Source organism: Bombina bombina, chromosome 2 (genome assembly GCF_027579735.1).
Source record: "Bombina bombina isolate aBomBom1 chromosome 2, aBomBom1.pri, whole genome shotgun sequence".
NCBI classification, from domain to species: Eukaryota; Metazoa; Chordata; class Amphibia; order Anura; family Bombinatoridae; genus Bombina; species Bombina bombina.
Window position 1 is genome coordinate 1,339,847,397 of NC_069500.1, and position 27,591 is coordinate 1,339,874,987.

The 27,591-nt window shown below is 34.9% G+C and overlaps 1 protein-coding gene across 7 annotated transcripts in view; it reads right to left on the reverse strand.

Annotated features, from left to right (window-relative positions):
• The window catches only part of FGFR3 (fibroblast growth factor receptor 3), a 125,148-nt gene that overhangs the window by 68,640 nt on the left and 28,917 nt on the right, over window positions 1-27,591 (reverse strand). For 6 of the 7 annotated variants that reach the window (XM_053704227.1, XM_053704225.1, XM_053704224.1 and 3 more), the window contains exons 3-4: window positions 9,549-9,806; window positions 2,128-2,190 (exon numbers count right to left, since the gene is read on the reverse strand). In XM_053704227.1, coding sequence (XP_053560202.1) covers window positions 2,128-2,190; window positions 9,549-9,806 — 321 coding nt within the window. The remainder of the gene's footprint in view (window positions 1-2,127; window positions 2,191-9,548; window positions 9,807-27,591) is intronic. The other variant, XM_053704228.1, reaches the window with a different exon arrangement.

Sequence of the window (27,591 nt, forward strand, 5' to 3'; positions counted from 1 at the left end):
AGGAACAAGAAACACAAACATTTTCCTTCATTTTTAGATAGAGCATGCAATTTTAAACAACTTTCTCATTTACTTCTATTATCAAATTCTCTTTTATCTTTTGTTGAATAGCAGGGACATAAGCTGAGGAGCATACAGGTTCCTGGAACACTATTTCCTGCCATATAATGCTCCAGACACCTACCTAGGTATCTCTTCAACACAGAATACCATGGGAAAGAAGAAAAATTAATAATAGAAATAAACTGGAAACTTTTTAAAAATTGTATGCTCTGGGGCCGAATTATCAAGCTCAGAATGGAGCTTGATGCCCCAGTTTTCACGCAAGCCTTCAGGCTCCCAAGAAACAGCAGTTATGAAGCAGCGGTCTAAAGACTGCTGCCTCTGAGGCTGCGGTCTGCAATCCGCCCAATCCTATACAATCAGGCTGATTGACACCCCCTGCTAGCGGCCGATTGGTTGTGAATCTGCAGGGGGGTGGCATTGCACAAGCAGTTCTGGTGAACTGCTTGTGCAATGTTAAATGCCGACAGTGTATTATGTCAGCATTCAGCGAAGTCTGTTGGACATGATACGCTACAGCGTATCATGTCGGACAGACAATAATAAATTGGCCCCTCTGTCTCAACAACAAAAGAAAAATGACGTTTCATATCTCAAGCTGCGTGTATGTGATGGCTGATTGACTTTGAAGAATTAACCTTCAGAGGGCAATAGAATCAATATATATTTTAAAGATACATAGCTGAAAAATTGTAAGAAATTGTAAAATGAAGTTTATTGATCATTTTTATGTTTATTGATAAAATGTTATTATGCTCTAATAACTTAAATCACTAAAATGTCCCTTCAATAATGGGTTTAACCTTAGACACTTAAATATACTGAATAAAAGGGAAGTGCATGACATTTGGGGACTAATCTTCCTAATAGTAAAGAGGGAAACCTCACCTAGCATAGAGGGAAATGGATATACCTGACTGATGAGGCCAACTGTAGGCAAAAACGTTGACATTTTTCTGGTTTAGAAGAGGACTACATGGTATTTTGGAGCTGGATTTTTATATTTTTTTTTTGGGGGGGGGGGGGACACAAAAAAATAATGTACTTTAGGAAAGTTGTTCCCTTAGAAAGGCACATTGTTAAGCGGTGGTTCCTACACAGGGTGCAGCCTCTTTATTCAAACTATTTAGGTTTTGTCTATTCTTTAATTAGGCAGCTTTGCTAGCTGAAGTAGGCGGCCACTCATGGACCTTAGCTATTTTTGGTACTGGATTGATTCTAGTGAAAGATCTCCACACTAAGATCTGTACAAATTCAAATTTTTGTGTAGTGATCTTTCACTAGCATAAATCTAGCACTGAAAATAGCCCACTAGCGGCCACCTACTTCTTCATTCGGCCGATAACAAAGCTGACGAATGCCTGCGCCTAGAAAGCCGACGAATGCCCGCGCCTATTTAACATAACTCTCAATTTTAGATCAAAGCATGCAGTGATACAAAAGGTAAACAACATTTTGGTTGGTTATGCAATACAAAAATAAAAGCAAAGAGAGGAAGGATAACCGTTTAATAAAAATCAGTATTTGTTAAGCAATAGAACATAATGAACATGCGTCAAATAGAAAGATGTGAAATCCTGTCACTCTAGAGCCTAAACAATAGAATACTTCTTGCTTTGCTATTAATGTGAATTCTCATTTTAAAAAGCACCACTCAATGCAGTAGAATTGCATAATTTACAAGTGCATAATAAAAAAAGACAATGATTTAAAACCTACTCTAAATTTCAAATAAGCAGTAGATTTTTTTTCTCCCATTTCCCCGCCCCCTGTATCATGTGATAGACATCAGCCAATCACAGACTGGTATAAGTAGACCATGTGAGCTTGTGCACATGCTCAGTAGGATCTTGTTTCCCAGAAAGTGTGAATAAAAAAAAAAAAAAAAAAAAAGACAGTGCAACATTTGATAATGGAAGTAAATTGGAAATTGTCTCAATATATTTTATATTTGGTACGATCTAATTATTCCTCCTGTTTTTACTCTTTCAGCACAGCATAGCAGGAAGGTTTTCCTGCAGGGAAGCAGACCTGCAGAAATATAGGAAGAAGTTAAACATTTACCTCGGTCTTCAGGTTCATCGTCGTCATCAACATCATCTTCATTATCACCAGATGATGGCAATTCTAAAACAAAGATAAAGAGGTGTTTTAGAATTAAGAAAACATTCCGCCTAGTGTATATTAATAAGAATAAACAGAGGACTAGAATTACAAAATAAACTTGCAGTTAAAAGGGACACTGAACCCACATTTTTCCTTTTGTGATTCAGTTAGAGCATGCAATTTTAAGCAACTTTCTAATTTACTCCTATTATCAAATTTTCTTCGTTCTTTTTCAAATAAAGATAGCAAGAGAAGACATCTAAGGTTTTTTGTTTCAGTACTCTGGACAGCACTTTATTGGTGGATGAATGTATCCACCAATCAGCAAGAACAACCCAGGTTGATCACCAAAAATGTGCCAGCATCTAAACTTTCATTCTTGCATTTCAAATAAAGATAACAAGAGAATAAAGAAAATTTGATAATGGGAGTAAATTATAAAGTTGCTTAAAATGTCATGCTCTATCTGAATCCCAAAAGAAAAAAATTGGGTTCAGTGTCCCTTTAAGACAAACTTAAAAAAAAAAGTTATCAAGTAACATATTCCACACAATTTTGTAGAGCATCCTTTACCAGTAAAGGATGCATAAATTTAAAGGGACAGTAAAGTGTTTAGTAGGCGCTGGTGCATTAGAAAGAGTTCACTGTATATACGTACATGAGTATGTGATTTGCCAATGGCCGTCACATAATACAGGAGGAAGAAAATAGGACATTTTTAAATGCATTCAGAGTGAGTGTCATTGCACTGTCTTTATTATGCATTTGTTGATTATGCTATTTAACACTTTAAAAGGGACAGTATACACTAATTTTCATACAACTGCATGTAATAGACACTACTATAAAGAATAAGATGCACAGATACAGATCTAAAAATCCAGTATAAAACTGTTTAAAAACTTACTTAGAAGCTTTCAGTTTAGCTCGGCTGAAAAGGTAGCTGGAAAGCCCACTGCAAGTGGGAAATAAGACACTCCCCCCACCCCCCTTCTTTTGCATATGAAAAGACCCTTTATACAAGCAGGAGAAAGCTGGAGAAGGTAGCCGACGGTATTCTCATAAAACTTTGGGGCTTGGTTAGGAGTCAAAAAAATCAGAGCAATGTTATTTAAAAATAAGCAAAACTATAAAAAAAAATTAAAAAACAACTTTATGGGCTATATAAATAGATCTACAAAACATTTATGCAAAGAAAAAAAAAGAGTGTATAATGTCCCTTTAACCCCCTGAGTATTGAGAGGACTGCAATATATTTATTCTCTGGATACCAAGCGATTTTTACAGTAGCTTAGATATTAAAAAAACAGAATGAAAATGACGTATCAAAAAGAGCAGCACACTGTATTTATTGGCAGTTTAGATCTTGCAGCTGTCTGACAGAGTAGACACATTAACATATCAAGATATCTAAAATTACAACAACAACATAAAAAGTGTTTAGACGTCTGCAATTCTTTAGGCATTTGAGTATTCTGCTTAAGGTGATATCTAATGTTAAAGGAGGTCTTCCCACTAAAATTGTTCTTTAGTCCTACAGCATAAATGTGTTGCACCTACAGCAATATTGTTAAAGGATAGAGGAAGCAGCATTAGCTCAGTTAGAACATGCTTTTATTAAAGGGATATGCAAGGGATTAATTAGCTTGAATGCGCCATTTAGTTTCATTTCACCTGGGGGGGGGGTGATTTGCTAAATAATTTTTTTTATATATGAATGTTTTCTGTAAACTGTACATTTAACTCTTGCAAAGGGGTTAAAAACATAGTAAAACTCTTGAAAAAGAAAAGCACTCAAGCCGTCCCTCAGCAAACTATGGGTGTCTATTGGCTATGTTCATATGCTGCTTTTTATTGGTTCACATAAGCCATGTCCTACAGCAGAGCAGCAGAAAATGCAAGTTTGTGCAACAGTTTCTTTTAACACAATTGTGCTTTAATTGTGGCTATTTCCGAGCTGGACTGACCTTGTTAGGCAGGATCAGAGTGATATTCTTCGGAAATTATTCTCTTCGAAATCCATAATTGGGCCATAAGAAGCTACTCCCAGGTGGTAACTGGGCCCTAGAACAAGCCACTGAGCTGTTTATTCTTGGCAAATTGCTTCTCTTTCTGTATGTATTTGTATTATGACCCTGGGGAAAGTCTCCCTCCAGATACTCTCCCTCCCGTCCCCTTCGCTCTACTCATGACCTCCTACTCTCCTCCTCTCTTGTCACCTCATCACACTCCCATTTTTAGGGCTTCTCCAGACTGGCTCCCATCTTGTGGAACTCTCTGCCTCGCTCCACAAGACGCTTCTAGTTTTAAAAGCTTCAAGTGCTCCCTAAAGACTCTACTGTTCAGGGACGCATACAACCTACGCTAACCTTTCCTAATACCAGTTCCTCTCCTCCATTGCTATCCCCTGAACCCCCTTAGCATGTAAGCCTAAAAGTCCAGCTGTTTGTAGATCACCTTCTTAAGAGCTGACTACAAAAGTGCAACTCTTAGCAGGGCCCTCTACCCTATAATTGTTTTGTTGTACTCCCCCTTTGTTTATAGCGCTGCTGAATCTGTTGGCACTCTACAAATAACTGATAATAATAATAATAGTGATGGGGGAAACCAGACGTGGACTCCTTGCCCAATGTGCGTAGAGGGATTGGTTGCACCTTACTGATGAGGCCCAAAGGAGGTTGAATCGTTTGGGTTGGCATATCCCTTGTTCAGAGGAGAATTGCCTGGTATTTTGGGGCTGATATGACCTCATAAAGTTACCTCATAAGTAATTTTGGTGAACAAGAACACTCATCCACTAATCTTAGAACAGGCATATCCAAAAAAATCATTTTTAAAAGAAGACCCCACTGAAAAGTCTAAACTTTGCTTAGTCACTAGTTCTGCTTATGTTAGTTGCTTAAATATATAAATGATATTTTCATTTCTATTAAATATTTCTCTAATACAAAATTAGAGAAGGGAAACCTAGGTTCAAAAAAGGTTTTTTTTAAAATGGAAACCTAGGTTCCAAAAAGTTTTTTGTTTTTAAGCTACAATTTATATTATGATGTAGGAGACTTTAATGTCCTTTTAACAGATTCAAGCTAAACTGGAATAGAACCATATTTTTAATAACTTTATTTTTTTTTATTTTGGTACACTATTTTAACATGTACATTTAAAAAAATAAAAAATTAAAATACCAGTAATATTTTTAGCTGGAAAGAGAACAGAGAGAGTAAATGACCAGTAACATATTTTGGCCATGTCTTCGTGTTCACCATCATATAATTGAAGAAAGTAAATAATAGGTGATTTGATCCTTTAAAACCTCAAGATTATTGCTCTTCACACTATCAAAACATTTTCTCACTTTACCACCTTCCTGAACTCACAGATGTTTTCTATTCTACATACCAGCAGCTGCCCAATTTCTGCTTCTAAGTTGCCCCTTGATCCTGAAAGCATTTTAATGCAATTTTATAGACAGAAACACATTTTTAGAAACTCAGAAGTTCTTTAGACTCTTCTCCTGTTACTACTTTCACTGGATGAAAAAAAATAGGAGAACCCACTTAAAAGTCCAAATGCGTCTTTAACTATTTAATTGAACTGACCTTAAAAACACGTCTGCTGGAATCTCAAATAATGTTTGATTAAAAGCAGATGTAAAAAGAGGCAGAAAAAATAATCTAAGATGCTACCATTGTAAAGCCTTTGTTTCTTTTTCTTGCAACTAGTCTTTTTTTCAGTTAATCCTGTCCAGAGACAATCACTCCCTTGAAGATCTCTAAAAACCTTTCAACAGACTTGATTGTAATTTAAACACTGGGGGGAGGGCTGTAACTCTGAACTGTGTCCATTACTAAGATCACACATGACAAAAATTAAAACTTGGAAAAAAATAATCCAATTCACTGTTATTAAAAGTTAATTCTTTTGGCATCCTTTGTTGAAGAGCATATCTAGAAATCCATAGGAGTGTGCACTATATGGCAGCAGTAATTGCAACAGCATATAACATACATCATACATTTTGAAAAGTGTTGGAGTTTGACAGAAACCTTCATCCATAAAAGAGCTAGTGCATAAAGTATAAAGTGCACACTTTCTGAGGCTCCTACTAAGCATGAAAGAGTTTGTGGTGGGCTGATAGCTGTCATGTAACATAGGGGGACTGTAGATGGAAGGAACTTTTACATTTGTCTGTTTATAATGCATATGTTGATTATGCTTTTCTAAAAGTACCTGTGTGTTAGAGCATTTTCTCTTTGCACCATTGCTAGTCTATGCCTATATGTTTAATCATCGCAAAGGGGTTAAAACACAATGTTAAAATTAACTCTCCTGAACTGAACACAGGCTGACACAACCCACATAATAAGGGACATGAAACCCAATTTATTTCCTTTCACAAGTCATATAGGAGCATGCAATTTAAAAAAAAACAACAAAAAAAAAAAACTTTCTATTTTACTTCTATTATCAAATGTTCTTTATTCTCTTGGTATCCTTTGTTGAAAATCAGGGAAGTAATCTCAGGAGCATGCATGTGTCTGGATAACTACATAGCATCAGTTTTGCAAGAACATTATCCATTTGCAAGAGCCCTATATGGCAGCACTATTTCCTGCCATTTAGTGTTCCAGACACCTACCTAAGTATCTCTTCAACAATTACCACCACTGGAATGAAGCAAATTTCATAAGAGAAGTAAACTTTAAAATAGAATGCTTTCTCTGAGTCAATTAGTTACAGGTAAAACAAATAAACTGTACTATACAAGTGTACTGTTTATTTTTCGGTCGGGTCTATCAACTCCTAAATAAAATTACGATTTTTTTTTTCCCCAATGCCCCAGAAAAGCTGGAGTGGTTCCTGTAGTGTGACCTTGCAACATCCTACACAGATTGCTTGATCAGTGCAATAGCTCATTTATGTCTTTCCCTATCTAGCCACAGCAACGGCAATTTGATAAAAAAAATTCAAGGGGTATATGCATATCTTTTAAAATGCAATATTTAATTGCGGATATATACTAGGCATATACAAAAAACAAAACAACACTTAAGAGGACATTGAACACTAAACAAATGCTAGAGAGAATGATGCATTAAAATGAAAAAAAAAATTGTCTGAGAACAACAACATGTAGATGTATATTTTTACATTTCATTAACTTATCGACAAAATAATTGTAAAGTTTTAGTGTCTATAAAACATGGGAGCTGCCATGTTGTAACTTAGGTTACGTTCTCTGCTATGGCCAATTAGGGACAGTTATAAATAGGTCACTAGAGTGTGCAGCCAATGGCTGGATGGAATATAACAATGTTCTGCACTTCCATTTTTAACAGAAACTGAAAACCTCATTTCAGAATGGAATTACAGGAAAGGGGACAAAATAAATAAGGAACGTATATTGCAGAGTTTTTTTTTATTTATTTATTTATACAGTTTATCATTTGATATTACCATCTCAAAGTGTTTAATGTCCCTTTAATTCTCATTACTAAATCTCCTAAAAAGCAACTGAAATTGTGTTTCATGTGCAGCCCATCCAGCTGGTTTTAATAATTAAATTTCATGTTTGGGTAATCAGTTACTAATTATATGCGGAGAACTGCAGGAGTCAGAGTCTTCAAGAGTAGCTTGTGGCTAAGGAATGTTAGATTGCATAGCTATTGTACAAATGTGTGAATTTCACATATCTTGATTTCAAGAAGATAAACATTGTGTTAATGAATACAAAAGATGGTGAAAGTCAATAAAATCAGCTGAAGTTACAGCAGAACAGTGTAAAAGTAAAAAGTATAGCAGAGATAACTGCAATATATCAGTAGGGTTACCACCTCGGCCATGTTTTCCTGGACACCTATGAGGTGCACATGCTGCAGGGTAAGCAGGGAGGAACAAGTATTGTGCTGTTCATCAGCACTATTCATATGATGTCCAGAAGCACAATACTTGTTCCGCCCTGCTCACCCTGCAGCATGCGTAATTTATAAGTGTTCAGGAGAACATGGCTGAGGTGACATTCCTAAATATATGGTAGCAATGACTCTTGTTGCTGGATCAGATAACTATGGTGCAAGTTATTGCTGCTTTCAAAATTAAAATACTGCATATCAATCTCAAAAAAGTTTACTGCCCTTTTAATTACACAAGAGCTGCATTGACTATAATAATAATAATAATAATAATAATAATAATAATAATAATAATAATAATAATAATAAAAAACACTCCTGGTAAAATTTCCTATTCTTGGTCATCTCAGATGTATATGAACTTCATATACATCTGAGATGACCAAGAATAGGAAATTTTACCAGGAGTGTTTTTTATTATTATTATTATTATTATTATTATTATTATTATTATTATTATTATTATTATGTGAACTTGTGCGCTGATCTAAGCAATATCTGTAAAAGAATGTTGCAGGGCCACTTAAAAGGGACAGTCTACTCCAGAATTTGTATTATTTAAAAGATAGATAATCCCTTTATTACCCATTCCCCAGTTTTGCATAACCAACACAGTTATATCAGTATACTTTTTAACTCTGTGATTACCTTGTATCTAAGCCTCTGCAGTCTGCCTTCTTATTTCAGTTCTTTTGCAGACTTGCATTTTAGCCAAATCAGTGCTGACTAATTAATAACTCAGCGGCAGTGAGCACAATGTTAGCTATGTGGCACACATTAACTAGCACTGTCTAGCTGTGCAAACTGTCAAAATGCACTGAGATAAGAGGTTGCCTTCAACAAAGAATATCAGAAGTACAAAGCAAAAGGAAAAGTTGCTTAAAATTGCATGCCCTTTCTAAATCATGAAAGTTTAAATTTTGACTAGACTGTCCGTTTAATCTCACTCAATCCTCTCTAAAGCACTGGGTTTCAAACCTATCAGCTCTCCCTTACAGGCCAGATTTTCAGGATTACCTTGGGTGAGAGCAGGTAAAATAACCATGTTTACTAATCAGCTGATTATGATTATATCACTTGTGCTCTAGTTCAGATATCCTTAAAAGATGGCCTGTTAGGGAGGCCCCAGGACAAGGTTGAAAACCAGTGCTCTAAAGTAAAAGGAGAAAGCATGATGTTCAGGGATATTTTATAGCAAAATAATTCTATTTCAAGGTTGTATTACTTTACTAGGAGCACCATATTTTGAGTTAAAATACTGGGGGGAAAAAAATCTTTAAAGAAATGCCAAGATGGGAACTGGGGGTGGGGGGTGGAGGATGGTTTCTAAACTGCAATAAACCAGCCCAACATAACTTTCCTGTTCAAACCATGAACTCTTCACAGCTAGGTGAAAAAAAGGAGTGAGGAAAGTCTGCACCAATAGGCTGAGCAAGCATTTTCTTAGATTCTAGAATTTAAACTTACCCGCTAACCTGACTGTAAAGTTGCGGAAAATGTCAAAAGATTGCCATAATCTACAGCTGTAAATCCCAGAGTCATCATAAGAAGCATTGCTGATTTTCAACATGGTCTGTGTCGTACGTGTCCTGTTATTCTGCATTATGACAATTCCATCTTTTAACCATACAGTAGAAGAACCCTCAACATTGCATGATAACTCAATATTTTCCCCAATCCCATACATGAGTTCTTCAAGAGTGGTTGGTTCAGCCGTAAAATAATCTGAAAGAGGGGGAAAAAAAATAAATAAAGCTGTGCCCATCTTGACAAAAAAAAAAAAAAAAAAACACACAACACTTCTGGCTTCTCAATTTTGTATAAATTCATAATGATATTTATACACACACACACACATACATACATACATACATACACACATTACATACATACATATTTTCCAGAGAAGAAAGCACACTCCAAAGGACTTAGTTTAAATCCCACTTTAATATGTGAACGTTTTCGAGCCACAGAAGCTCGTCATCAGACAGGCAAAATATTTACAATTGCACTTGCCACCACCGGACATTTATACACAACATACGGGAATGTCACGCTCTACACAGTAGGCACACCCCTTGATGGGTGTGTACATCCGTGTCAGCGTAAATCCCATAATCTAAACCGAACAAAGTAATCAACCTATTGTTACAATCTAACCAATATTAGAATGTTACTAAATGTCCGGTGGTGGCAAGTGCAATTGTAAATATTTTGTCTGTCTGATGACGAGCTTCTGTGGCTCGAAAACGTTCACATATTAAAGTGGGATTTAAACTAAGTCCTTTGGAGTGTGCTTTCTTCTCTGGAATATACTTGAACTTTTTGCAGCACCCAAGTATATATATATATATATATATATATATATATATATATATATATATATATATATATATATATATATATATATCCAACCATCCAGTGATTGTGGACATATCTGGAGTGGTAGGAAGTGATGTACCCATAACAACAGATTGGGAAACTGACCACTGTTGGCACTTTGGTAGTTTGGAATGTGAATAATACCTTGGGTCTACATTTTTAAATCAATCACTTAAAAAGTATCTGCAGCACTAAAATCTGTGTACATTGTGAGCAAAATATACCTACAGGCAGCAACAGATGCATGTCAGCTTAACTCAAAACTGGCAAGCAAACTGCTTGAAAACTTCAATCAAAACACATGCTTCAATTTAATTAACTTCCAGAGTGAAGGATACAAGCCTTTTCAAGTTACTGTATTTATTAAATAAAAATAAATTAAAAAAGTGCCAAGTCAGAGTGCTTCAATTTAGATGGTTAATTAAATGAAAAATAAAAATGTTAATCTTGCAATTAAAAACTTAAAATTAAATCACTACTAGATGGAAAAAAAAAATGTTGTTAATCTATTACTATTATATAACGATGGTGATATATTATGTTTTCTTTTTTTTATTATTTTGTTAATTTACACAAAGCAGATGGAAATTGCTTATTTTATTTAGGGACTGACCTTGTCTTTAGGAGAATGCTAAAGCAATTTTGAAACTCAAAATAAATACATATCTTTAGTATACTCTATGGATTTATTGTCTGCTCATGCCTCATGTCAGCTTTTGTCAGGACATGATATTTATACATTTTTGGTCTACAATTCTGCCCAGAAGGTCTGACAGCATACAACCCCTTAGGATCAGGCTTGTCAGAATAATTACTAAGCGATAAACAGTTTTTTTCAGTACTAAATGGCCAATTTTCATTTCAACCCTTAAGAAAAATAAAAGAACCAAAAATAGAGAGCTGTCAGTGCACCGCTGAAATGTATACAAAAGTCAATCACTAATAAACTAACAATCTCCAACATTAGGAATTATTTGTGTGTGCGTAGGTGTTGCTGAATTTATCAAATTCATTATTGCTCTGTAATTCATAACCAGTTCATTTAATGGTGTAGTATTTAATTATACTTGAAAGAAAAAAAAAAAAAAACATCCATAAAATGTTTTTAATTTTAAATATATGTTGTTAGAAAAAAAAAAAAATATTAAGAGCCATCAAAAAAGTTGTGTATTATTCCTGGAGATCAACACCTGGTTGTACACAGCTAAATTTGAGGATAGCAGCAAGTAATATTCAAAGTGCTAATCAAAAAAATATGCAAATATGGGAACCTACTACTTAAATGCATTACAACAGAAATAACATATGTATGTTGTCACATAAGAGACAGTTCCCGAGACATATGTATTGTTGAAGGAAACACAAGAGAGTTTGCAATTTAACCTCTTAAGGACATACGACTGAATTTTTCCGTCATAAAACAATTGAGCAAACTGAAAGCTGTGTCCTTAAAGGGTTAAAAACAAAACAAAACAAAACCCAAAAACAAAAACAAACATAGGCAGCCATATTGCCTGTAACTGATAGTCAAAAACATGTGGAAGGGTCAACAAATCCATTCCTAGTCGTCCTATAGAAGTTCTTCATTTGATTGTTGGAGAATTCCATTGTAAGCAGGAGGGGAAACAGAGAAAATTAATTTGCACACTCCGTAAACAATTACATATAAATTCCAAACTTTCGCATGTTTACAAATGTGTAAAAAATATTTCAGTGTGTGAATCACATTATGTCGAAATGTTGCGTTCAGTTTAAAATAAGCATGAAAATATGCATATGGCATGACCAGTATAGCCACTTTTTGTCTAAAAAATAAAAAATTGCATGAAATAATGGTGGGTCTTTATAAATCTTGCAGGTAAGATAAATTCATTGAAGTTTTGCACAACCATAGAGTTAAAAAAGGTATATATATTAATATACCTTTTTAACTCTATAATTACCTGTATCTAAGCCCCTGCAGACTGCCCCTTATCTCAGTGCTTCTTACAATCTTGCATTTTAGCCAATCAGTGCTGGTTCTTATATACCCATTATGCTCCACGGGAGTGAGAACTAGGTTATCTGTATGGCACATATGAACTAGCACTGTGACTGCTGTTCAATATTTAAAAAGCACCGAGATAAGGGTGGTGGGCAGGGGCTTAGAAATAGGCAAACTTAGAGGTTATAAAAAATATATTAATTTAACAGTGTTGGTTATGCAAAGCTGAGGAATGGGTAGAAGAGATGTTATCTATCTTTATAAACAATGACAAAAATGAAGTAGACTGCCCCATTAAAATGGAAGATTACTACATTAAAAGTATTTGGGTTGTACTTTATTTTTTTATTATTATTAATTTTTTTTTAATAGATATTTTTTGATCCAGTGAACTTTAAATTATGACACATTTTTCCTACTAAAGTGTTCATATTATATGTCAAAGTACGATGTTTTAATTATTAATATATTTAATTTTGTGAGGTCTATATATCAAATTAGAAACAACAAAGCTCTACCCCAGGGGTTTTCATACTTGTCCTCAGATCTAACAGGCCAGATTTTCAATATCTGAACTGGTGACATAATCGGCTAATTAGTAAAACATAGTTATTAACAGGCTCAAACCCAAGGTGATCCTGAAAATCTGGCCTGTTAGGGGAGACCTGCGAACAGGTTTGAAATCCCCTGCTCTATACAAATTATTGTGCATACAGAAAGTGCTGTATGGCTGATTGCTCTCACATTATAGTCTCTGTAAGAAGTTTCTAGGTCATTTGTGCTTTGGTGGAAGGTCAGACTTAGAATGGACACAGGAGGAAAGGGGTCTGTTTATTAAACAAGACTTGGCTGGGTGCGCAGGTCTTTTCTTCTGGGAGATAAGGACAACTTGTGGCAAGGTCTTTACAATGCAGACATGATGATGATTGGCTCCCATGACAAAGGAAGCACAGTGAGAGTTTGAGAAAACAGACAACTGTCTGCACAGACACCAGACCCATTCAATATGGTATGTCTATCTCAGGAATCAGTGCAGTCACATTTGATATTGTGCCTGCTAATGACTTAAAGGGACATGAAACCTAATTTTTTTCCTCCCTCTCTCTCTCCCCCCCTCATCACAAATAGCAAAATTATTCAAAATTGTACCAACTCAATTTTTCTGCATTACTTTTAGGTTGACAAGTAGAGTATTTCCTCTTATGAACAATAAAAAACAAATGCTTTAAAAAAAAAAAACTATATTGAAAATTCAGGCCCCAAAGCAGAAACTCAATGCAACAAAAGTGAATACAGTTGTGATTACTGACGCACAAGTTAGATCATTGAAACAAAACGGAGTACACAGAATTATTATTTTTTTAAAATGTTTTTTTTAAAATGTTTTTTAACCCGATTATCGGTCTTCCTGCTGGTGCCTCTGCTAAATATTTAATTGTTGAGTTACACTGAAATTTGCTTTATTACAAGGGTGGTATAAGTCAAAGAAAACATCCAGAATTTTGAGTTGTGAAGCATAGATATAGAAAATTTGCCAAACTCAAATGACCCCCCCCCCCCTCCTAAATACTATATAGAGGACTAGAATACAAGCAAAATCATTTCTTCATAATAGTTTTCCTTTAAGCAAACATTCTCAACATACCGTCAGAACCTCTCACTTCATGGGCTGGTTCTTTTTAATCCCTTTTTGCCCCGAGGAGCCTACAAGAGATTGCTTGGATCAGCAATGTACAGCTTTATTATCCTGACAAACTGAAGACAGTAACAGATTATTCATTTAAAACAGGGTGTGCAAGAAGCTAGATCACATTTTTAATTTTTATTATTTTACTAAATTAACTTATAAGCAAAATCTGCAATTTTTACTTTTTAAATGTGAAACCTGCACATGAAAAGTATCACTATATTTATTCTCAAATAAATAAAATATTTATTGTATTTACAATAATTTAATTTTGACCCTTTTAAAATCCACATAGTTTAGGGTCAAGCAAGTTTTAGAAGGATAGTTGCTTTTCAGGGTGGATACAAATCAATGTAAAAAACAAACAAACCATGAAACCCACATTTTTTTCTGTTAAACAACTTTACAAATTACTTCTATTATTAATTATGCTTCATTCTAGTTTGCTGCAATTGTTTTCAATGGTTAAACTCCACCCACTACTTTCCTTATATGGAGAAGCCAATCCAAACGTCAGTCTAGAGAGGACAGGCTTGCAGGCATAGGCATTCAGCTACAGGCGGACCCTCATTTACTTAGGCGCTTTTCAAAGCCAGATTTATGCTTGTGAAAGATAACTACACTAAGATCTTTGCAAATCCAGATCTTAGTGTGGTGATATATCACAAGCATAAATCTGGCTCTGAAAAGAGCCTTAGCCAATGACTGGCTGCCTATTTCTGCATTCGGCAAAAGCCCATATCTAGTATCTAGAAAAGTCAAACTAGGATCCACACAGCTGCCTAAAATGTCCTGCACTAAATTGTAAGAGCCACTCTCTCTTATTGCTCCTACTAGAAGAATGTCATTGTAGGTTGTTATAAGAACTCAACGTTATCATTCTCTTTTTTGATATTTTATCATGTTTTATTGGTTTCTGTTAAACTTTAGTTTGTAGAGAATGAGGAAAGTGAACTGAATTAACAAGTTGGCTCACTGGAACCCTGGAGCAGCTAGGTCCATCTTACTTTGCTACACTGAATAACAGGATAAGAATGCTTCTAAAGATATTCATTATGTATATAAAGGGACACAGTGCATTTCAGATTTATTAAATAGGTAAACATCTTGTAATTACAAGGCAATTCTGTTGTGTTGCTATAGACAGAACAGCAGAAAAGTCTTTTTTTTTTTTTTTTTAAAAAGAAATTAAATTAAACATACTTTTTACTCCAATTTGTTTTCAATAGCCAAACTCCACCCAACATGTGCCTGATTTTGAGTAGCCAATCTGAGATTGAGTTTGCAGACAACAAGACTAGTCGCAGTCATGAAGTTAGTATAAAGTAATTTTTTTTGCATTCGATAGCTGATAAAGCCAATTACAGAGAGATGTGTAGCAGAGTTAGCCTTGATAAGTCAGCAGAGGCATTTTATAAATTGCTCAATTATCAGATCTAAATTACAAGAAAGGGGAGCAAAATAAATAATATATTGCAGAGTTGTTTCATAACAACATTTTATGTAAAAATCTCAGTGTTCACAGTCTCTTTAGCTAGAAGCACTTTTGATGATGATTTTAGGAATGTTTCATGTGTGATAACTCTTCTTGTGCCTTTTGGATCAGACCTGTTCCAAGTGCTGATGAAAGTGAATTGCAAAAATGGTTCCAGACAGATATGAAATTCAGTATGTTCGACTGTTATAGCCCTTTTAAATTTCTCTTCAAATTACGTTTTTCCTAAGAAATTTAAGTAGACAAGTCTAATATTTTGGCAGCATCTCCTAGGACACTAAGATATATTTTGTTTATTATTTTTTTTTTAAAGGTTTATCATAAAGGACACAGATTAATATTAAAGGGGACACCGCTCATTAGGTGCTGGTGCCTCAAACTTATGTAAATAAAAAGACTGCACAGTTTAATACTTGAGGTAAATTTTTAGTTAATTTTACAGGCATTTTATATCCTTACAATTAATATGCACTGAAAAACAAACATTTGTTATGTGGATATCTACTGTATATACAAAGAAAAAAGTGACAAATTACAAATATAAATCTTTGAGGTAGATTTACCAATGTCTGTCCAACATTTATCATTGCAATGCCGCTTCCCTGCAGATTTGTGGCCAATCGGCCGCTAGCAGGGGGTGTCAATCAGCCCGATCGTATAGGATCAGGCAGATTGCAGACTGCAGCCTCAGAGGCAGCGGGCCAGTTATGGAGCAGCTGTCTTTAGACCACTGCTTCATAACTGCTGTTTAAGGCAAGCCTGAAGGCTCGCGCAGGAACAAGGGCTGTTCGGCCCTTGTTAAATCGACCCCTTTATCTCTTCTTTTAGTAAAATAATACAACTCTTTGGGCCGGCTCTTAAGCTTAGATTCCTGCATTTTCTAATAAAGATAGCAGGAGAGCGAAGAAAAATTGATAATAGGATTAAAATTAGAAAGTTGCTTAAAATTGCATGCTCTATCTGAATCACAAAAGAAAGAAACTTGGGTTATAGTACATCTTATAATAAAAGTAGCCAGGTCTTTAGAATATATAGAAAATGGGTGGGTGGGGGTTACAAATAAAATGTCGATAATAAGCAGAAGAAATGTAAATTGTGTTAATGAGTTAGTTAAACTAATTAACATAATATGTAGCTTTAAAGATAAGGCCTAAAATGTTTCCCACTAAACAACCAGGTAAAATATGTTGCACGCTTCAGTAGTTGCACTTTAGTACAGATCTGATTTACTTGCTGGAGTTTGACTTGGGTGCTTGGCTTTAAGGGTGGAAAAAAGCAGATGTTACAATAAGTTATGCAATAAATCTGCCACTTCCACTGAGAAACTGTTGATGTATCTTTGTCAAATCTTGAGTTGCATCTGCATGAGAGGTTCCAGAGATAAATAGTACTCTAAAAGAAATACTAACTTCTCTCACTCCCCGAAGCCATCATTTCAATTGATTTATTGCCAACAATTAGTTTTCTTCTTCAGTGACCAAGAAGGGGAGGTGCAGAAGGTAATATCAGATCATAGGCAGGTCCATGGAGAAAATAGAAGATTTTATAGGGTCATTGATCGGTAAGGCTTGAGACAATACTGTACATGTGTAGATGGATTAATGGTGCTCTCTGAAGTGTGTATATTATGTTTAATGGCAAAGACTTGTGTGTAAAGCAAGAAGATATAAAAAATGCATTACTTATTAGAAAACCTTACTGGTCATTTCATACTAAAAATATTAAAAGCTCGACAATGTCATACTTTTAAGCTTGGGTTTGCACATTTTGTTTTTTTTAAATAAGAACGTTAAAATTGCTCAAGCCCCTGAAAACCTCATAACAATCCTAGTAATGGATCTGTAAATCAGAATTATATATATCTCTATATCTCTCATCAATGTAGTAGTTGACCACCTAGAGTACCCATTATATACTTAGGGCTCAATTTATCAAGCCTTATCCTCCCCTACTACTGCAGGTTCTCACAACTTGCAGTCAGTATTTATCAAGCCTTATCCTCCCCTACTACTGCAGGTTCTCACAACTTGCAGTCAGTATTTATCAAGCCTTATCCTCCCCTACTACTGCAGGTTCTCACAACTTGCAGTCAGTATTTATCAAGCCTTATCCTCCCCTACTACTGCAGGTTCTCACAACTTGCAGTCAGTATTTATCAAGCCTTATCCTCCCCTACTACTGCAGGTTCTCACAACTTGCAGTCAGTATTTATCAAGCCTTATCCTCCCCTACTACTGCAGGTTCTCACAACTTGCAGTCAGTATTTATCAAGCCTTATCCTCCCCTACTACTGCAGGTTCTCACAACTTGCAGTCAGTATTTATCAAGCAGCGGTCATAAGACTGCTGCTTCCTATCCTCTTCTCCATCTCTTAGATAGTGAATTTCAAACCTCCCCAATCTTGTCAGACCGGGGAGATTGACAGCTCCTGCCCGCGGTGTTGCATGCAAGCGCAAAATAGTGCTCGCGTGCAATGGTAGATTTCTGGCAGTGCATTGCTGCCCGACAGGGGCCAGTTGGGGCGGACAGGGGCGAATATGTATGTATGTAGATAAATCAAGCCCATAGTAGCTAACAGTTTGGAGTATTTTACATGCCTAGAATTTCCTTCTTTGGCTTCTCAAAAAAAAAAACATCACTTGGTGTCTTGCTCCTTAGTGCATTATTAGGAGATTATATATATATATATATATATACACATATACATATACACACACACACACATATATATAAAAAACACAATACTGCAGTATTAGTTTTGATATTAGTAATAAATATATGTCTTCAGGCAAATTTTTTTTATTTTTGCTGCAATTGTTTTCATAGCCAAACTCCACATACCATTTGGCTAATTTGGAGGAGACAATCTGGGTTTGAGTGTGCAGCTGACAAAGCTAGTCACGGTCAGAACGTTACATAATAACTGCAAAACAATGCACTTTATACTATTAAAAACAATTAGGGAAAGATATGTAGCAGGTTAGCCACGAGATGAGAAAATCCACAAATTTCAGAACTAAATTACATGAAAAAAGAGGCAAAATAAACAATGAAAGTATAATGCAAAGTTATTTTACTATGCATAACTAAACATTTTATATTAAAATCTCAAGGCGTTTAGGGATGGGCGAATGTGTTTATATTCGAATTCTAATGTTAGAATGAATATTATTGCAGAAATTCGATTTACATCATCGAAGGTTGATAAGAACAAATATTCTTAATTCTATAATCAAATGCTATTTACAGTTTTCGAATGTCACTTTCAATTTCGAATGTTCATAAGTAGATCTATTGTCCACATTAAAAATTTCGATTGTAACATTCCATTTTATACTATTCCGAAGTCAATCGTTCATGTTGTAGGGAATTTAGTTAAAAAAAAAAAAAAAAAAAAGTATAAATTCAAATGTTTCTATTTCGAACAGGGACGTGCACTCATAGGAGGCAGGGCCTACCCTGCCATATGTGGCCAAAGCTTAATTAAATTTTAATTAAAACAAAAAAAAAAAGTTAAAAAAAAAATATTTTTCCCCCCATGTAATGCTATGGAGAGGCAGGTACAGGAACGCTTCTCTCCATTGCAGTACAGGGGTCAAAGGAAAAGCTGTGCTGCAGCGCCCCCTGTGTTCTGTCAATATATTAGCAGCAAAAGTTGGGACCAATAGGAGGCACCCCTCTTGATGCCTCCTAGCAAGTGAAGGATATATAGATTAATCAGAAGGAGGATGCAGTGAGCAGGGTCATGTGACACAACTGGAAGCTGAGGTAACCTAAGAACAGATGACACCAAGCAGAAGAGTAAAGTAGTATTCTACATCTCTTGTGATTCACAAATTGTGTTCAGATACAGCTCATTAACAGGGGGACAGTAAGTGAGCATAACCCAATACTGTCAGGAAGTCAAAGGGTCAATTCAAATTTAAATCCATAATTTAAAACCCAGAGTTTGAAGTTAAGTGTGCAGTGTCCACATTGTTTAAACTAAAGTTTTTGACATTGAATATTGCTAAGCCTCCCTTTTTCATGGTTATTTGATTTAATTAGGTACAAACTCCATATATGTTATGTCTGTTCAGTCAGAGGATGCAGTATCTATTTTTATTTTTCTCTGTGTCTCCATTTATTAAAAGACTGCTGTTAACTTGCAATTCACAAATCAATTGAAAGCTGTTGCATTGTGTTTTTAATATGTGCTGCTTTTATACAAGTTTATATTAATACAAATGAGATAATGAGTCATTTAAAAATTATATATGTAATTATTGCAGTTAAATGTTTTTAGAAATAATGCCTCTGTAAAGTAACTAGTTAAACACATAGTCAAAGGGAGACATTTAAATTAAACTTTCATGATTGAGGTAGAGCATGCTATTTTAATAGACTTTTCTAGTTATTTATATTTTGAGAATTAGCATCAACTGTTACTGGCCCCATGTCAGCAAATCAAATTAGTTTTTGAAAGGAACATGAAAGTCATAATTACATTTCCATCATTCATATAGAAATTGCACACAAAAAATAAATAAACTTTCTATTTTACTTTTATTATTATGTACTTCATTCTTTTGGTATACTTTGGTGTCCTTTGTTGAAGGGCATACCTAAGTGGGATGTGCACGTGCGTTTCTTGAACACCATATTGCAGCAGCTGTGTTGGCAGTATTGATAACTTGTCCTTTGTGTAAAATTTGTATGGTAAATTATTTCTATTTTTACAATACAGTAGTGAGTAGAGAAGAGATTGTGGATCATTCTAATTGCTTAGTAACTGGCACTGTGCCACAGAATTGTGTGAGTGTGTATGTGAGCAGAGTGTGTGTGGGTGTCAGTGAGCAGAGTATGTGTGCTTTATTCTCCAGGTAATCAATACATTTCTGATGAGCTGGTGCTTTAGTGCAGTGTTTCTCAACAATGGTCCTCAAGTACCCTCAACAGGTCAGGTTTTCATTATAGCCGAATCAGTGCACAGGTGAAGTAATCAGCTTGCTCTCACCCATCACCTGATTATGTTACCTGTGCACTGGTTCAGCTATCATTTAAACCTGCCCTGTTGGGGGTACTTGCGGCCCTCTGTACATGTGTTTCTCCGGCGTATCATATCTAGTGCCTCACCAGCCTCTGACCTCACTGCACATCACTGATTTCGAATATTGCATAATTCAAATATTACATTTAAAGAAAGCATTAGAAATACTATTACAAATATATAAAATTCGAATTTTTCAAATTCAAATATTGCTTAATTCAAATCATTAGAAAATTTTGAATCAAATATTACATTTAAACAAAGCATTTGAAATACCATTACATTTAACAAATGTTAGAATGTACAAACTTTTGAAATTTGAAACGAACGAGTTAAAAAATTTGTTTCATTTTCGAATGTTGCGAAACATTCGCCCATCCCTAGTTTTTAATGCCCCTATATAAATTGCTACCTATCTACATATTTATTTAACAAAGAATAACATGAGAATGAAGCAAATTTGATAATAGAATTTAAAAAAAAAAAAAAATTGTATGAGCTGTCTGAATCATAGGTTTTATGTCCCTTTAAGTGAAAAGGCAAATTCATCCATCATCTGCACTGCTAATGTGCGTTTCCTAATCTTCACTTGATGCAGGCAGCTGGCTACAAACACCCCATAACAATGGTTTTAATCCCAAGTATCCTAGAAAAGCCTATGCACTAAATAGAAGCGAAGTCAAAAGAACAGCCGCGTACCAGCGACACGGAGAAATCTAAGATATGGGCCGGAACAAAGCACTGAAAATTGCACAATGAGCTAAATTTTACTGGCCTGCTAATTAAAAACGGAAGCAAAGGCTCTTCAGAGCAAAATGTTTTGCAAGACGTTTTCAGGCTATTCAATTCCGGCCCCCAACTGGGACCATATTCAGAGAGAATTAATTGTCATTCCAAATACGAGTGTCCTAGTTTCAAACTACAAATAATTCCACAGTGCACTTAAAACCATATAGGAAATAAAATAAGTTTAACAGAGATCGCCATATAGTTAGACTGTTTTCAGTTAATTAGATTTCGGAGAGATTTAAAAAAACTTAGAAAGTCTGAAAGAGATAGGTTAATGCAAACTATTTTTATGGTATTTTAAAACACCAACTATTAAAAAAAAAAAAAAAAAAAAAAAAAACTGCTTCAGACCACTTGGCAGAAAGAAGCAAATCAGAATACACCGCGGGAGTCCACAAATCAGCAGAAGATTTTGATACTGTATAAATAGAATTGCAAATAAACATGTTAATAAAATGGGTTCATCTACTTTAAAATGCACCATATGGTGCCAATATACGAAATGATGAATTTTACATGCATCTTTCATACTGTGATGACATTTTTTATTTTATTTTTTTTAAAGATCGAAATTATCACATACTAGTTTATCTTATATCTAACAAAAGTTGTTGTACGTTTAAAAAACAACTTTAAATAGAATAAAGCTTGTTAAAATAATTTATCTTAAAAGGGACACTCAAGTCAAAATAAACTTTTAGGATTCAGAAAGAGCATGCAATTTTAAAGACACTTTCCAATTTACTTCCATTATTAAAATGTTGCACAGTCTTTTTATATACACACACTTTCTGGGGAATAAGATGCTACTGAGCATGTGCACAAGGTCACAGGGTATATGTAATACTAGTCTGATTGGCTGATGTCTGTCACATGATACAAGGTACCGGAAAATGGGAGAAAAAAATAAAATGTGTCAGGGAAAAAAAAAAAAATCTACTGCTTATTAGAAATTCAGAGTAGGTGTTAAATCATTGTCTTTATTATGTGCTTATTAATTATGCAATGCTACTGCATTGAGTGGTCCTTTAAAGGAACACAACCCTATATGGATGTATGTGTATCTGTGTCCTCTTTATTAATGATCCCTTGAACCATGAATTATACTAGGGGTATTGGACAAGTCACTTAGATCATAAGTAATAATTTAAAAAAGACATAAGACACTAAGACACCTATGACTATTCCAATGTTGACCTTTATGTCCCTTTAAGTACCACCTCATCACAGCAAATAAAAATATTTAAAGTCACTGTGATAAGTGAAGGAGATTGTGATAAGTTTGGAGTGTGCTAATTATTTTTAATACATACATAAAACATTTAATTAGACACAGTAAAAAAAATAAAAATAAAATACATACATTTTGCAAATATATTTTTTTGAGAACAACCCAAACAGTTAGGTGCAGGGGTAAAATTCCCAGGATCCTGGGTTTGTGGAGACGTGACAATATTTGGTACCAACAGGAAATTTAAAAAACTACGAATCATTCTAAATGTGTTTTTCCTTAATACATGTAATTTTTAAATTTTTAAACATTAACATATGAATACTGAGTCTCTCTGACCTCTGTGTAAGTCTGTTGAAATCAATATTCAGATATACCATTCAAATGTTAACACTTTTTACAGAAATATTTGACTGTCAGATTTAATGCCAAAGAGACCATTCATTTTATTAAACCAATGTCACAATTTGCACATCCACTGTTTTCAACTAAGGACAGATCACTTAACAAATAATATATAATAATAATAAATTATAATAATAATAATAATAATAATAATAATAATAATAATAATAATTGGTATCAACAACATTACTGGCAAAAATGTATCAATTTGAATACAACGTTCTTAACCAAAATGTTTACACGATGTATTTAGTGACCTCATCTTTCTATTTTTTAAACACATTGACTAATTATTAAAAATAAATACAGAAATAAACTTGCTCAACTGCTACTTTTAGGTAAAAAAATTGAAAGCAGAGACAGCTAGGGATTTAAGTCAAAAATATGTAACTGAGGTGACAAGGTGAAGGTAAAGGTGATTTTCCTGAGGGAAATTCCACAAATATTATAGATGTCATGAGCGACACATGCTCACAATCCTTTAAATTTGTGTGTCCAACGTTTTCACAAGGGGGCCATATTTTTTTTTTCCCCCACTTGGAAGGCAGATTACATTTTTAGAAATATACATAGCATACCATGTATAAACAACCTTCAAAACATTACAACTTTACTTTGATATATGTGATTGCTTTTAAACCTATATTGCTTATATACTGGAGGGATGATATAATATATTATACACACACACCTACCTAAAGGATTTTCTATTTCCACTAGTATCAACTTTTTTTTTTTTTTTTTACTAGTGGACTGTTCCAATCACAATCAAAAGTCGACCTTGTAGGCACAAATCAAAGATCATGGCCCCACTCAAGTGCAGTGCAACTCCTAAGCTAACTTTAACAAGTGTTCACACACATTAACATTTATTTTCACTGGCCGTGGTTGCAATTTGTCTTAATTAAGATGAATTATGTCATCAAGTGGTAAATTACACATAAAATATTGTAGCTTTTTTTACCACAAATTTCACCTGCAAAAAAAAAATGTGCACAATTTAAATGCATTGAAATTAAATTATTGTAGGTTTTCTCATAGCAGTAGTGTGAAAACCCCGAAAGGGCCTTTTAAAATAAATGCATTTCATTCTATTCACGGGACAGGACGGTTCCCTGACTAGTCTGTTAGTCTCTTCCAGACTCTCCTCGGCTCCTGTCAGTTTGCGTTTGTAGGGAACACACCTCATTGTTTTTCCATTGCTACACTTGGCTGAAGTGTGGGGCTTTTCACTACTGTAACTGGAGCTTTAGGAAAGCTGATGACAACTTCACTGTAAGAATGAAGTGAAATTTTTTTACATAGTAAAACTTTCAGTGAAAGGCTCAGCTGAACATTAGAAACGAAAGTTTTTTTCTATACTATACCTTCTGCGTAAACACTGATATAGGACTATATTTTGAGGTGTGTGAGAGAATATATATACACACATTATATATATATATATATATATATATATATATATACACACATACACATACATACATATACACACACATACATTCATACATATATACACACACGAGTTCTCTCAAAAAAGTTATATATCAGTGTTTATACAGAAGGTAAAAGGGATAATATTTTATTATATACTAATGTAAGAATTACATTCTAATTATTGCATTACCCATACAAATGGTAAAATACATAGATAAAGCAATGCTTAGGAGTCAGTGTTGTAGCTCCAAAGCTGGAAACCACAGGTGATCCTATCAGAAGTTAGTCACATATTACAAGTGGATTCCTACTCTGAATCTGCAATGCATGTGACCCTCAAGTGAAACTTTACCTATGTGTTTAACTCATTTGTACAAATTAAACACAGAGCATGGAATTTTTGCATCACTGACCCTAGCAACAAGTAGGTTGGACAGCAGTGCGCACATTAGGGTTACCAAAAATCATGTAGTTCACTGATAATTTCAATATCTCAACCAGCTGTTCTGTAAAATATATTTAAAATACAGACATTGCTGCCTGATATATTAACCTCCCTGTGCGCTGCACTAATGTGGACCAGCAAGTCTGAAACAGATTTTATGGACTGCTCCTCTGAGCCTGAGGTATTTTCTGCTTTGTTTTTAGGAAATAAGAGAGAGATCTTGCACAGAAAAGGGGAAACCATAGAAAACAGAAACATTTAACTAAAGAGCTGCATAGTCAGGGGTCTGCTCAAATCTGTGTTGTCAGGAAAGGACTGCAGGCCCAGCACAAGTGACTGACAAGAGAAACCAGCACATTGGGATATTGTTCATTGGACAAGTATTTTTTCTCCTCCAATTTTCTATGCTCTTGTGGTGGTAACGGAAAATATTTATACCACTACATTTGTTTCTAAATAGTATAAATATGTGGCCTTGAATAGGGACCCCAGCAACATTATTTGTATTCTTAATTTCTGAAACAAACAATTTACCTGCAATCCAAATGTTTAACTTTTATATGGAATGTAGGTTCTCTTTATCTATTTATATTCCAGGTTTTTCTATTAGTTGTTATGCCAGTAGCCAGTACAGGGATATTTATATAATATGCTCTTCTATACATGAAAAGCAACAAAAGCTGAGATGTAAAACTAGTGCACATCAGACTCAAACAGACGTAGTATTTAATCATGTAAACATTTATGGATATTAGATTTAACTATGAACTTATGAAACTGTATTAGCAGCTACTCCAAGAAATTTGCTCTAAACAGCATTTAATTAAAGAAACATGCACTGTGATCTCTAGTAGTAGCTTTTAAGAAAATAGTTTTATAAACAAATGTATCCCAATAAAAAAGGCAGAACACAGCTGGTTATTGGCTCAGGAGGATATTCCCTTTATTACCCAGTCCTCAGTTTTGCATAACCAACACTGTTATATTAATACACTTTGTACTTTTGGGTTTACCTTGTATCTAAGCCTCTGCAGACTGCCCCCTTATTTTAGTTCTTTTAACAAAAACTTGCATTTTAGCCAGTGTTGACTGATAAATAACTCCATGGGAAAGGCCACAATGTTATCTATATGGTACACACGAACTAGAACTGTCAAAATGTACTGAGACAAGATTAGCATAGGAGTCTACATAGGTTTATTATTATATCTTTATTTATAAAGTGCCAACAGATTCCGCAGCGCTGCCCATGGGTACAAGGATAAAAGTACAATGGAGAAACAATACAATAAGAGACACAATTTTACAGACAAATACAGGGGGAATTGAGGGCCCTATTTCCGTGGGAACTTACAATCTAGATGGGTAGGAGGATGGGAAACAGGAGGTGGGGACTGCAAAAGGCAAGAATAATATTAGTGAGGAGATAGATGAGGGCAACTGTTAGGTAAGTAAAGTTAATTTGTTAAAGGACCAGTCAACACAGTAGATTTGCATAATCAACAAATGCAAGATAACAAGACAATGCAATAGCACTTAGTCTGAACTTCAAATGAGTAGTAGATATTTTTTTCAGACAATTTTAAAAGTTAGGTCTTTTTCCACTCCCCCTGTACCATGTGACAGCCATCAGCCAATCACAAATGCATACACGTACCATGTGACAGCCATCAGCCATTCACAAATGCATACACACTTATTCTTGCACATGCTCAGTAGGAGCTGGTGATTCAAAAAGTTTAAATATAAAAGTAATGTGCACATTTTGTTAATGGAAGTAAATTGAAAAGTTGTTTAAAATGGCATGCTCTATCTGAATAATGAAAGTTTAATTTTGATTGAGTGTCCTTTTAATGAGTCAGGTGATAAGCTTCCCTGAACAAAAAGGTCTTTAGGGAGAGGTTAGGGGGGGGAAGTCTGGCAGCTCGAGGAAGTACGTTCCAGACAAGTCCTGTAGTCTAGCATGAGAAAATGTGATGAGAGGACGCAAGAAGCAGGTCATTGTTGGATCTTAGGGGGCGGGCTGGAGTATATTTGTTGATGAGGTTTAGCTTTCAACAAAGAATACCAAGAGAACAAAGCAAATTTGATAACTAAATTGAAGTTATTTAAAATTGCATTCCCTATCTATCTCATGAAAGTTTAATTTTGACTAGACGGTCCCTTTAAAGAGCCAGTGCAGTCACCTGAAAAATTTGATAAACAGATAGTTAAAGCATTAAATGTGCAAAATACATATATACTAATATACTTTTACATTTGCCGCTCCTGTGTAGCTTTACAACAATGCTGGCACTCCCTAAAGAAAGGGCTGAGCTGAAAGAAGTTAGCACGCCCCCCCTTCCAATCAAATTCTATATGTAAATAAGCCGTGCAGAGATGTGAAGTACTATGTGCTGAGGTGGACAAAATACTGGTTCAGAGTAGTCCAGGGCTCATACCGGGAGAGCAGAGGGTGTGCTACTTCAGTAAAGGCTGTGCTCCCGAGGTCTAGGCTAGTAAGCAGAGAGGTTGATTGAGCAGTGAGAGACAACTGCTGTAAGTGCAGGGACCGCAAGACATCTGCTGTTTCCATCTCCTATGAAAGAAAAAGAATGCTGCCTGCGATAAGCTTCTTTCATAGAAG